General features: G+C 48.8%; 1 protein-coding gene across 4 annotated transcripts in view; it reads right to left on the bottom strand.

Annotated features, from left to right (window-relative positions):
• ZCCHC2 (zinc finger CCHC-type containing 2) overlaps positions 1-12,314 on the bottom strand; it is a 44,655-nt gene extending 32,341 nt beyond the window's left edge. For all 4 annotated transcript variants that reach the window (XM_074899570.1, XM_074899571.1, XM_074899572.1 and 1 more), the window contains exon 1: positions 11,050-12,314. In XM_074899570.1, the coding sequence (XP_074755671.1) occupies positions 11,050-11,985 (936 nt within the window). In that variant the 5' untranslated portion in view covers positions 11,986-12,314. The remainder of the gene's footprint in view (positions 1-11,049) is intronic.
• Between the last annotated feature and the right edge of the window lie 210 nt (positions 12,315-12,524).

Genomic DNA, 12,524 nt, shown 5'->3' with positions numbered 1-12,524 from the left:
TACTACAAATTAACTGGCTGTGTCCAAACTATATAAACTAACAAGTTTAGCATGTGTTTTGGTACAAGAGTGAATGTCTTCCTGACATGAAATCAAATAATTGAACCAAGATTTCTGGTGAAGATCAATGTCAATTCTCTGGCAGTGTTAAGGTCTTCCTTAAACTACAGCCACGTGCTTTGCCAAAAGCAGCTGTGATATCTTTCTTCCACACTACATACAGAAAATGACAGACATTTGGATTAACCCTAACAGAGGCTCTCAAACTATTCCATTTGTTTTACTTTTCCAAGATGTCTTTTTCCACCTGTGAAATTACCATCTTAAGAGCTGAAGGCAGTGCTTCATTCATTTTAAGGAACAAGCTCAGACTTCCTCAGACTTCTACCTAATCAATTACTTTTTTTTTTTAAATTCACAAATGGATATAAAACAAATCAAATTTAAAGTCAGGCCTTCTTTTGCATTCAAAGTCAGGCTACTTGTTTTGATTAATGGAAAAATAAATTACAGTCTATTCTAATAAATAATTGCTAGTTAAGAAATTAAGGAAGCTGTGAGCATTTTTAGAAGAGAGGTGTGGAAATAAGATTTACTTCAAAGATATATTCTGCTCAGCTCATGTCAAAGAAGCATTAAATATTGTTGCTATAACTCCTAATAACAGAAAACTGCTTCTCACCTACCATACACATCATCTTTATAATGGTGTTCAAATATTTTTTCAGACAATTATTCCAGAATGGTTACTTTTCTATCTGTGGCAGTGTTCTGTACCAGGCAAACTACATGCACATTTGAAGGCTCCCTCTAAATTGAAAAATATTACATGGTCCCAACCTGTACTTAAACAAGTCCTGATATCAATTACTTTATAAATCATAACCATTCAAAAGTTTATAATTTATTCACTTGAAAAATTCTTCACCTAGAAGGTTAAACCAGTAGTATGTACTGTGTGTATTCTGTGTATGACAGCTTTTACAATACCTAGTTGTCCTGGTTTCAGCTAGGATAGAGCTAATTTTTCTTCTTCTTAGTAGCTAGAACAGTGCTGTGTTTGGAATCAGTGTGGGACTTGATATATGAATGTTGACAATGCATTGATGCTTTCAGTTGTTGCTAAGAAATCAAGGACTTTCCAACTCCCCATGCCCTGCTATTGGGCAGGTACACAAGAAGCTGGGGGGGGGGGAACAGAGCCAGAGCAACGGACCCAATTGGAATATTCCATATCATCTAAGTCATGCTCAGTATATAGATACAGGTTGATTGGGAAGCTCACTCTCGCTTCCAGGATTGCGGTTTTGGGATTCTCTCTTCTCTGGGATCACTAGCTGGGAACGGGCTGGGCAGTGGTTGGCGGGTGGTGACCAAACACATTGTGCATTAATCAATTGTATCTTCTACTATTACTGTTATTATAATTATTTTAATTTTATTTCAATTATTAAATTGTTTTTATCTCAATCTATGAGTCTCCTTACCCTTCCAACTCTGTCCCCCATTCCCTGGGGGTGGAGGAGGACAAGTGAGTGGCTGCGTGGTGTTTGGCTGCTGGCTGGGTTTAAACCACGACACTAGTGGAACGCAGGAGGCAGACAGTAGGGTAATCCAGGGCAGTCATAGCTTTACCTTACAACTTACAGCCTGCAAGGGTTGTTTCTGTGCCAGCTCCAGATCATATCTTAAGCTGCATTACAACTCTTCACATTTGGTGTTAGCTCCTGTGACAGTCATACATCAAATACTCACAAGTAACTACAAGTAGCATTGTCAGAGCAGATAACTCCAGCATGACTGGAAAGTCGAGGCAGTCTTGGGGGCCAGTGAATATTAAGAGTGACATCGTGAGTTGCTACCTGGTGTCAGTCACACCACAAACACAAGTCCTTTAAAACTGGGTACACTGCTGAGGAGGTCCCCTGAATGGTCAGACTGTATAGCGATAATTGTGCTAGTCATCTCCTGTCAATGAACAAAATGTATTCACACAACACATGCAAGTGTAAGGTTAATTCTTGCATAAGCCTTTGTCACTAAGGCTTTCACATGCAAGGATCCACTGCAGCTCATAGTGCTGCTGTTAATGATTAAAGTACAGTGAAGCAAGAAATGTGGGTGGCCCCAAACCGGTTGCCAGATAATTAATTTGATAATTGCACAGACCTTTGTGACAGGACAGAGGATTAACTACATTTCTCCTTGAAAGTGAAATGAGCTAAGAGAATGCTCTAAAAATTGTCTGCTTTCACAATCTAGACCAGAGGTTTTTATCCAAGGCATCTTTCCTCATACGGCTAAACGTGAGTACCATATTAAAAACCCACACCCATCACATGAGATGTTTCCTGGGACTCTCAAGAGAAGCACCAAATGTCTATAAAGTGAAGAGCCATCCTGCTCGGATGTTGCTCTGTTTAAGTAACATATGTGAGCTGAGCAAATCTCAGCTAGTCTACACATGACAGATGTCCAGACTAACGTAAATGGTTGATCAAAAAATGTCATGCTGGTATTGGTTTGGCAATATGTAATGAAATCTGTTATTGGATAGCCTACTAATCATCATGTGCAAGTAAATGATGCACATAAGTCTTCCGATGTTAGCACTGCACTTTCATAAAAGAACGATTCATGCATCAGCTCTGATGAGCACTAACAAGGGAAACCTGCTTAAAGCAGCTGGACAGCTTGATTAGTTCTACATGCCCAAATATGAAAGCTTATTTTTCTGCAAGACTTCAGTAAACGCGCTGTTAGGGACAGCACTACTTAGCCTTGCAGGCTGTGCAGATGTACACTGGCACAGCACACTCATTCATGTACAAGTGGGAACTAGCAAACAAAACCAGATGAAAGAAGGCATCTTGAAGGAATCAAGGTCTAACTCTGATCATGAGTTATCAACTACAGCATCTGTACCTTAGAGAAATTTGAGTGATGTCAGAATAATCATTGACGGATGTGGTGCTAGTTACAAAACCAAAGCTGTGATTCGCTTAAAACAATCCTTACAAGCTACCACCCTTACTGCTTCACAACTGTGATACACAGATGCATAGCTATGCAGCTACATTAGCATAAAGGCATCACCTCTTAAGAAGAAACAATCACCTGAAATTGCACCTGTACTTGTGTGCTGCTGAACCCTCTTCTTGATGGCAAGAGCAGCAAAGAGGAAGCCTTACTCAAGACTGTGCAACTATACCTGCACCCTACCACCTAATTCTTGCTGTTGCTTGGATATAGGGAAAGAACATTCATGCCCTCTTATACTTAAGTCCAAATCCAGCACATGAAGTTAATACTCACAAACGCAAACATACAGGGCAGCAATGCTTCAAAAGCTGTTTTATGTTGACAGCTACCCATGCAACAGACTGTCTCCCATGCAAAAAATCCACTACTGTCTTGGACAAGTTACTAGCCAAACAATGAATACAACTGCCCAACTGACATTGTTGCTAAGTTATGCTCCAGTTTGCAAGCTTTGACACTGTCCGACTGATTTGAGAAGTAGAGAGCTGTCCTACAAGAACAGAATTGGCCTCAACATCTAGGATCACAAAGATCTACCTTTATGATCTCTCTTTTGATCACAGCCAACAAACCATTTAATAGATCCTTGTTAACTTTTCACGTGCAGGATCAACCTTCAGAACAACAACACTTATTCCACATGATCACAGGCTGAAGAAATGGGCTAACAGGAACCTCATGAAGTTCAACAAGGGGAAATGCAAAGTCCTGCACCTGGGTAGGAACAACTACAGGCACCACACAAGCTGGGGCCTAACCTGATAGAAAGCAGCTTGGCAGAAAAGGACCTACAGATATAAAAATGTATATATATACACATACATATCTGAAAGGAGGGTGCAAAGAAGATGGAGCCAGGCTCTTCTCAGTGGTGCCCAGTGACGGGACCAGAGGCAATGGGCGCAAACTGAAACACAGGATGTTCCCTCTGAACATCAGGAAACACTTTTTCACTGTGAGGGTGGCCAAGCACTGGCACAGGTTGCCCAGAGAGGCTGTGGAATCTCCATCCTTGGAGATACTCAAAAGCCATCTGGACATGGTCCTGGGCAACTGGCTGTAGGTGGCTCTGCTTAAGCAGGGGGAGATGGTGGACAAGATGACCTCCAGAGGTCCCCGTCAACCTCAGTCATTTTGTGGTTCTGTGATCAGACATAAAATCCCACAATATGAGAAACAAAAGCCTGACTGGCTGAATGTATGGTTCAAACAGATACTGTGCAACTGCCCTATTAACACCTACCTAGTAAGCTGGACTGCATATAGAGAACACACAGGTGGCCAAGAGTACAACATATTTGTTTAGTGAAACTATTTTAAGAGCTCACATGTAAGAGGCAGAAACAAAATGATAGGAGAGAGGCAGAAACCTTCTGAAAAAACATCAGCTGATTCAGGGAGGAAAAGTACACCATATGACAGCTTCAGCAATCACATACTGACTAACTTGTAGCACTGTGAAATCATGACAATTTTGAGACAAAGGCATACCAACCTCTTATGCAGCATTAACAAGTTCAGGTATCAAGGCCTGTGGCAATTACACCCAAAGTACAGCTACAGCAATGATTTACAGTGCTGGGGTTTGCCAGAAACAGAGCGCATTCTTTCTCTAAGTCTAATGTGCACCTGAGCCTTTAACTGGACTTAAACCACAGTTTCAGTACAGCCTAGTTAGCCCATGACAAAGTACAGAACTTGAAGGTAAAGCCAGCAATGCAACAGTTCAGATGTTACTGCATCGCCAGATGGTTGCTCTTCCCAACAACTTTGTTTAATTTCAGTACTGTTGCAATTGTCTGTTGAGTGAATAGGAAGAAAATTACTTGAATATATTAATTCAGACTGATACAAAAAATTATTCTCACAATGGCCTAGAGTGACAGAAAGATTTAAAAGACATTGCCCCTTAAGAGTGGTTCAATGATGTACTGAGAAGAGACGATGCCTTCATTACTACTTTTAAATACCAGCAAAGGGTACTATGTCATTTTGTCCAATTCTTGAACCCAAGAGGTCTAAGCAGCATAGTTTAAAAGTATTCTTTTGTGTATGACAGTTTTGAGTAATAGAAAAACTGTCATATTCTTACTTCACTCTTAAGACACTTCCCAAGGCATTAAATCTCTTTTCATTATTAAAAGTATTTTCATTTTCTTCTCCCAAAAAGGACAAGTTTAAGAGGCTGAGGAAAGGCAAGAAACTCATGAAGGAATGCAGTTTCCAGCCAGATCTCTGAGCTTGTCCTCTGCAGGCTTTGGCCTCTGAAAGTATAAACCCTTAGACTTGGAGAATACTGCAGAAATTCACCAAGTCTTGGAGGAAAAGTAGACATTTAGTACTAATTATAGTTAATGAAGAATCAACTGTAGCATTTTCTAGGGCAGCTATGGCTAGACACTGATATTGGCAAGTAAATGAGGTGACAGAGATTTAAGTAGACAGAATCCTCCAGACTTCAGTGGTTTCACGGATACAGCCATCTTAATGTTGCTCTCTGCATCCTTTTCTGCAGCCCTTTAGAAAACAGAGTGTCCTCAGTACTATGAGCCCAGTGAGATCCTGCTATATATAAGTCAACACTGAGCCACACTGAAAGCTGGACCACAGCTTAACAGTGATCTAAGTGCAAGCATCAGGAAGCCATGGTTGTATTTTTAGTGCCCTCGGTGCTCATTTAGTATGTTGGACCAGAAACTGGCATGGAAAACAGGGAGAGGCTGAGTAACCCTGGTATAAAGAGACTGGGCAAGGCTACAGACTTGTCTTGTTCTAACACCTCATATTTAGAACTAAAGGACCAAAACAACTGAGAGCAGTGAAAGTTTTTACTCTGCAATTTCCTGAAGCATTAGCATGCATTTAGACAGAAGTCTTTCATTTTAGGCATTGTCTTTTATCTAGTCATGACTTCCTTTCCAGAAGACTTCCAGTAATGTTTCTGGAAATGCTTAACTCCTGCTTGGAGTCTGAGAAATTCCTGTTCAGAGACAAGGGTGTTAGGTTCACTGAGGTAGCTGGAATACTTTTTTTCCTCAGTATGCAAAACTTGTAAAACATTCGTATTTTCCTGGAGCATACCACCATTTAAAAGATCTTTCCCAAGAGTAAATCAACATTTTTTATCTTTCCATCTCTTATTTAAACCAGACTCTGAAGACACACTTTTCTTTATACTCAACTCTGTGACGCTAAAAAGAGTACACTGCAGCTTCAAAATGGGATTGCCTGTATTTTTGTTCCCACAGAGCTCTTAGATTCTAAAATTAAGTTCTACTACCTTGTTCTGCTGCAAGTCACTGAAGATCAATTATAAAAGCACTCTTCTAATTTGCAGACAAAATACACTATAAATAGCCTACTAAGAAAAATACTCTGCAAATAGAAACCTTCCCTTTGTTTGTAAGTAGAGACTTTTTCTGTAAAGAATCCTCCAGCCAGCTAATTATAATACTATTCAGCAAACCATTATCTCCAGCAGATTGCTTATTTCAACAGAACCTTAGTTCTATTACTGTCAAGTATGCCTGATTAAATGTTCCAGTGTCTAACGTAAGCCACATTTATTATGTTAGCACATATTCAGACCTCCTTCAATACTTCAGCATTCTGATCTCAGATCCTGGATGGGATGGAGCAAGATAAGCAACAAAGTCAAACAGCTTTGAAACTGATGAACTTATTAGATATAATCAACAAAAGAATTAAGGTATGTGTTCTGTTACTTAAACCAATATATAAAGAGGTATCAGCAGACTATTTGCACACTAATGCTTGTTTTATGACTACAGATATGAACGCTGCCAATATACTCTTATACTTTAGTTTCAAAGTTCATATTCTGCACAGCTTAATGTACCAATGACTTTTTTCCAAAAGGTATTATTATAAACTACACCCTTTAAAAATCTGCAAATAGTATCAACTGATTCTACCTTAAGTTAAAAAAAGCATTTCAGAACACTTTCTTAAAGAAACAAGGTTTATGCAGTTAGAAAGCAATCCTACCTCTGCCCATCCCACTCCTACAACTCCTACAGTTCTATCTCCTGCAACTTTTGAATTTATCAGCCATTTCAATTTGTTAAAATGTATCACTAAGAAATGTTAAGTTCTTGAAGGATGATTAAAATAGGAGACCAAAAAGAGCAGCAATCCTATTAATACTTTGTCAAGAAGCCACTTTAATGTGAGCTCAATCTTACCAGTGGGCATAGTTCATATGCAAAAAATATAATCCCAGTCAGGGGAAAGAGCAAACTGCTTTATGTTCTAGTAAATGACCCACAAATTCTTTGTAGGTGAACTTCTCAAGTTCCGATGCTCATTGTAGCTAAATGTTATAGCTCCCTGAAACCTTCAAACCAAGCCATTTTGTAAGATGTGCCACGTGCAGTAACATAGTCCTTGCCCAAAGGAATTCAGAATCTAAACTTGACAAATAAACTACCTGGTTCAGTTCCAGGTCTGAACTCCATCACCTCTGTAGGTTGATATCCCATCACCCTTGTTTGCCGTAGGTTCCTAGTATTTCACGGGTGATATGAACAGCTCCTCCTACCACCTTCAGACTGTTCAGAAGACCTAAGCTGAGAAAGCTGGGGAGTGCTAAGGAAGGGAAGATCAGAGCTGAGCTAGCTGCCTCTCAGCACAAAACTTCTCTTGTGGTTTATCTGCTCTACAAACCAGGCACACCACAGCCCCTCCCGGGACAGCCCGTGCTTGCGGCAAAGCCTTCCCGCAAAGCCCCCGGAGCCTTCCCACGCCCTAGGCTTCCCGTCGCCCGCCGATCTCTCTTCGGGAGACGGACGGGCCGCGGAGTCCCCGGCGTTCCGGGCAGGGACAACTCCTCGGTCCAAGGCCCGAGCCGGCTCGGCGGCGCGCCGGCAGCGCCCTGACGGGGGGTGGGGGGTGGTGTCCGGAGGGGGGCGCGGGCAGGGCCAGCGGGGCGCTTCAGGCCCTCCCATCGGGCGCCCGGGAGCGCGGGCCCCCTCCGGCGTCCGGGGGCGGCGGGGCCGGCGCGTGATTGGGCCCACGCGCCGCGCCGTCGGTGCGGCACAACCGAGACCCTTCCCGTTATGCAACGGAGGGCGCCTCCCCCCCACCCCCTCGGCGGGACGGACGGAGGGGAAACCGCCCTGCGGGCACGTGACCAGGAGCGCAGGCTCCGCCGCCGCCATCTTGAATGGGGGCGGGAAGCCCCGGTGACCATTAGTCACCGCGTCCCTACCCGCGGAGAGGCCTCGCCGGGGACAGGGCCCTTCGCCCCCGCCACCGGCACGGCGGAGGAGGGCGGAGAGGAACGGGGGCTGCGGCCTCACGGGGCGGGGAGGCGCCATGATCGATCCGTCCTCCCCGCAAACAAAGCGAGAGGTCACCCCCTCCCCCCGGCCGCTCTCCGGGGAGAGTCCGCCGGGCCCTTCCGGTGCCCTTCGGGTTGGGGTTCCGTCCCGTGCCCCCCCGCCTCCCCTTATCGGTTCTTGTGTCCTCGCAGAATCTGGCTGCCCCTGTTTAACGGGGGAGGAGAAAGTTCAAGTCCCCCTTCCAGGTGCAGCCATTGCAAAACGCGACGGAAACCGCCTGCTCCGGGCAGTTCCCCCGCGGCCGTGAGGCGCGGCGGCAAGGCGACCGGCGGGCCGGGCCTGGGGGTACGGCCCGGGCCAGGGGGGGGCTGCAGGGCACCGCGAACGCCCCAAAGGCGGGCGGTAAAACTGGTCCTGCTGCGCGGCTGCTGCCTACATGGCCACAGAGCAGGCTAGAACCAAAGCGAGCCCTGCCCTCCTGACCCGAGGCCAGCGAAATAAAATTCAAAGAGGTCTTTATGACCCGTTTTAGTTCACAGATGCAGAGCCCTGAAGGCACTTAAATTTCAGTGATTAAAGGAGGATAAATAGCCTGTGGACACCTGACAGGATTTTAAATCAAGTCCAATTTAACAGTGCAGCTGCATTTTGTCAGGGAAGTCTTAAACTGTGCTACCAACACCAACCGTTCTACCAACTCCATTTCCTCCGGTGTCTGCAAAAGTCCCACAGGCCCTGCGAACTTGAACTGAAAAACCTCAGCATAAACCCACTGATCCCTCCGTTCCCTGCCAGCCATTATTTCCCAGAAGAGGCTGCACTGTATTTACAATTTAACCATTAAGAAAGGAAGAAGAGCCTACGGAAGGGATGCTGTTTCAGTCCTGTGTGGACTCGGGACTATGTGATGTGCGTGTTCAGCCAAGCTGACTCGGGTCTCTCAGTGTTCCCTGAGTAAACAAAACCACCACAACTTGGAAGGCTGCTTTTATGCTGAAGCCAGAACGCTGCACAAAACATCAATTCCAGTAGTTCACGAGAGCCTAATCTCCTCATGCATTTGGTGGGACACACTGAACAGCTGCAAATGATAGGCCAGTTTCCGGCAGGAAGTATGTTTCCAGTTATTAGCACTTTAAACCCAGCAAGAACAGTGTCCAGTCTTACCACTTTCTGCAACTCGATCTTCTTCCCCTAAGGATGGCATTCCAGGATTCATTTTGGGATAAAGCTAAACTTGATGCAGGTGAGTGAGCCAAAATAAACACTTTTTGAACTTATGCTAGGAATTCATTATGATTTCAGACCCATAACATCTACCCACTAGTTTCTGACCCGCCAAATGTGCTTATTTACTTAAACGTATTTGAGGGCTTAGAAATTCATCTCCATCTCCTCGGAGTACTCCTCAAGAGCATATCTCGTCTTTACCAAATAGAAAAAGGAGCCACTCCTTTTGCGCGGCAGGACACGTAACACAGTTTCTAGGAGTGGCCGAATTGGATAACACTGCAAGTAAACTTGGAAACAAAATCCCCAAACCCCAACCCTTACTGTTTTGCACCTTTTTCTGTTAAGTACCCGATGAAAACCTGATGTGTTCAGCTGAACAGCATTACAAACACCTCTCTTCCAGCCCTTTCTTCCCCTTTGCATGAGAGGCCATCTATAGACCAAAAACTGCAGAGCTCCAACATGATAGCTTGGTTGCATAAATATGGGGCAGATTTTAAAGGCAATGCTCGTTAAGAGAGCAGCAATGAATGGCACTGGAGGAAAACCTTAAACATAGCTACTGCACAGGAGAATGTTCAGTGCCACTCACTGAAAGTCATCATTCCGGGTGACAGCCACCTTCTAGCAACAAGTGGCACATCTGCCTTCAAGATGTGCTCTGCTGTTTCCCAACAGTCATCCAGAAAATCAGCTTTTCTCCGAACAGAAGCTCCAGTTGTGACATTTTAATTTGCTGCTCTAGTAGAATGATTACCACCCCTTCCCAAACGTCTTCAGCCACCTTACTGAACATGGCTTTTTAGAGAACCAGCCTCAGAACCGCTGACCCCTGACTGCTGCCCTGATCCTCGCCAAGTCCAAGCCAAAGTCTCATTCCGAAAGGGGGGCGGGGGGGTAGGTTCCATATAAAAATTATCTCAACGCGTTCTATTGTTTAAAGCCCCTAGAGAACACTCTCTCAGACCGTATGGTTTCTATCTAGCATTATTATTATTTTTAGAAGTTCAGGCAAGCTGTCGCTTGTACTTCTGCATCGTACAACTTCAGTGGCCTACAGCATACGAGGCAGCCGGTCAAGCTGTAGCCGTCCCCTGCACGCTGCGCTCCAGCAAGGCAGGATTCAAAAAGCAGTGCTCCAGAAAGCATGGCAGGCTAGAAAAAGAAGTCCTCCCTCCCTCCCCGATTCTACCACGTCACAGTCAGACACTGTTAACATTACAAGAAGAAATTCGTACTAGACACCCTCCAGCAGCTCGTGGGGGTGGCGGGGGCCTATACTGCCCGCGGGGGGAGGGGAGATAGGACGAGCAAGGAGGCAAGACGGGAGGGGCCCCATCCCGATGGGGGGGCTTCGGGAAAAGGCAGGCGGCCGCCCTCAGCAACTAGAAAATCGGGAGGGGGCGAGGGAAGGCGAAGGAAACCGCCCGATGAGATGGCGCAGCGGGAAGAGACCAGGTCGCGGCGTTACCTGGGCTTGGTGGCGGCCGAACCCCTCCTCTTCCTGGTCCCCACATAAGGCCCTCCGCAGCCGCTCCAGGTGCTCCCGCAGGGTGACCCGCTGGTGGAAGGAAAAGGCCGGGTGCAGCGAGGCCATGGTGAAGAGGAGGAGCAGCTCCTCCTGCGCGCCGAAGCCCAGGCCCTGGGCGGCGGGGAGGCTGGCCTGCCCGTTTTCCCCAGCTCCGTCCATCACCACCACCACGTCCTCCTCCTCGGCCCCCTCCTCCTCGGCGGCGCCGGCCTGGGGCCGCCGCGCCGGGCAGCTCTGCAGGATGGAGTCCACCTGGGGCAGGAGGCGGTGGAGGCGGCCGGCGGCCTCGCGGTTCTCGGAGCCCAGCAGGGCCAGGTAGACGATGAGCTTGGAGCGCACGGCCGGGTCGCGGAAGTCGCCGAGCTGCCCGGGGTCGCTGAGCCCGTTGGCCTTCGCCTCCGAGTCGCGGAGGCAGTGGTAGTCCTTGCGGGCCAGGTCTTCCAGGCAGGAGCCCAGGAACCGCAGCTCCAGCGGGTTGCACAGGTCCAGCAGCCCCACCATGAACTCCAGCCGCTGCGCCGAGCCCAGCACCAGCCCGAACCACTCGTACACCGTCTCCTTGTCGGTGCGGGCCGCCGCCGAGCCGGGCCCGCAGCCGCCGCCGCCCGGAGCGCCGAGCGCGGCGGGGGGGGGCGGCGGGCCAGGCCCCGGCCCCGGCCCCGGTCCCAAGCCGTGCAGCTGGCTCGGTCTCTCCAGCCCGCACCCCCTCCCCGCGGCGGCGCCCCCGCGGGCCGGCGCCCGGGGCACCTGCTGCAGCTGGAGGTGACAGTCCAGGGCGCCGCCGGGCTCCTTCAGCCCCAGCCCCGCGGCTGCCGCCGCCTCTTCCGCCGCCGCCTTGTGGCTCGTCTGCTTCAGGGGCAGCTTCATCTTCAGCATCCTCGGCACGGGGGGGACGCGAGCATCCGACGGGGCCCGGCCCGGCGGCGGGGAGGGACGGGCCGGGGCGGACGCGGCGCGGCGCGGCCGGCGGTCAGGGGGAGCCGCTCATGCTGCCGCGGCCCTGCCGGCGCGGGAGAGGCGCGCGCAGGGGCAACGGTCCCGGCGTGTGCGCGCGTGGGGAGTGGGCGGAGGGTGGGGGAAGGGCGGGCCTCGCTCGCGGCGGCGGCTGCGGCTCCCGCAGCGGTTCCCCCTCCCCCGGCGGCCGTGCGCGCCCCCGGCGGCCCTCGCGCGTGCGCGCGCAGAGCCGGAGGCGGCCGTTGGCTCTCGCGGCCCCGGCTGGCGCGGACTGAGCCCCAGCGCCCGGCGGGGGGCAGAGCGGGGCGGCACGGCCGCCAGGGGGCGGGCGCAGCGCGACTCTCCGCCTATCGGCGGCCACGACGTCAGCGCGCACGCCAGCGTGCGCGGCGCCCGCCGGCGTGCGCGGCGCCCGCCGCCGCGGCCCGGCCCGGCCCGGCGCGGCCGGGAAGGGTGGTGCT

The sequence above is a fragment of the Athene noctua genome, chromosome 2 (genome assembly GCF_965140245.1).
Source record: "Athene noctua chromosome 2, bAthNoc1.hap1.1, whole genome shotgun sequence".
Classification (NCBI taxonomy): Eukaryota; Metazoa; Chordata; class Aves; order Strigiformes; family Strigidae; genus Athene; species Athene noctua.
Note: the sequence above shows the minus strand (reverse complement) of the source record. Positions and strands in the feature narration are given on the sequence as shown.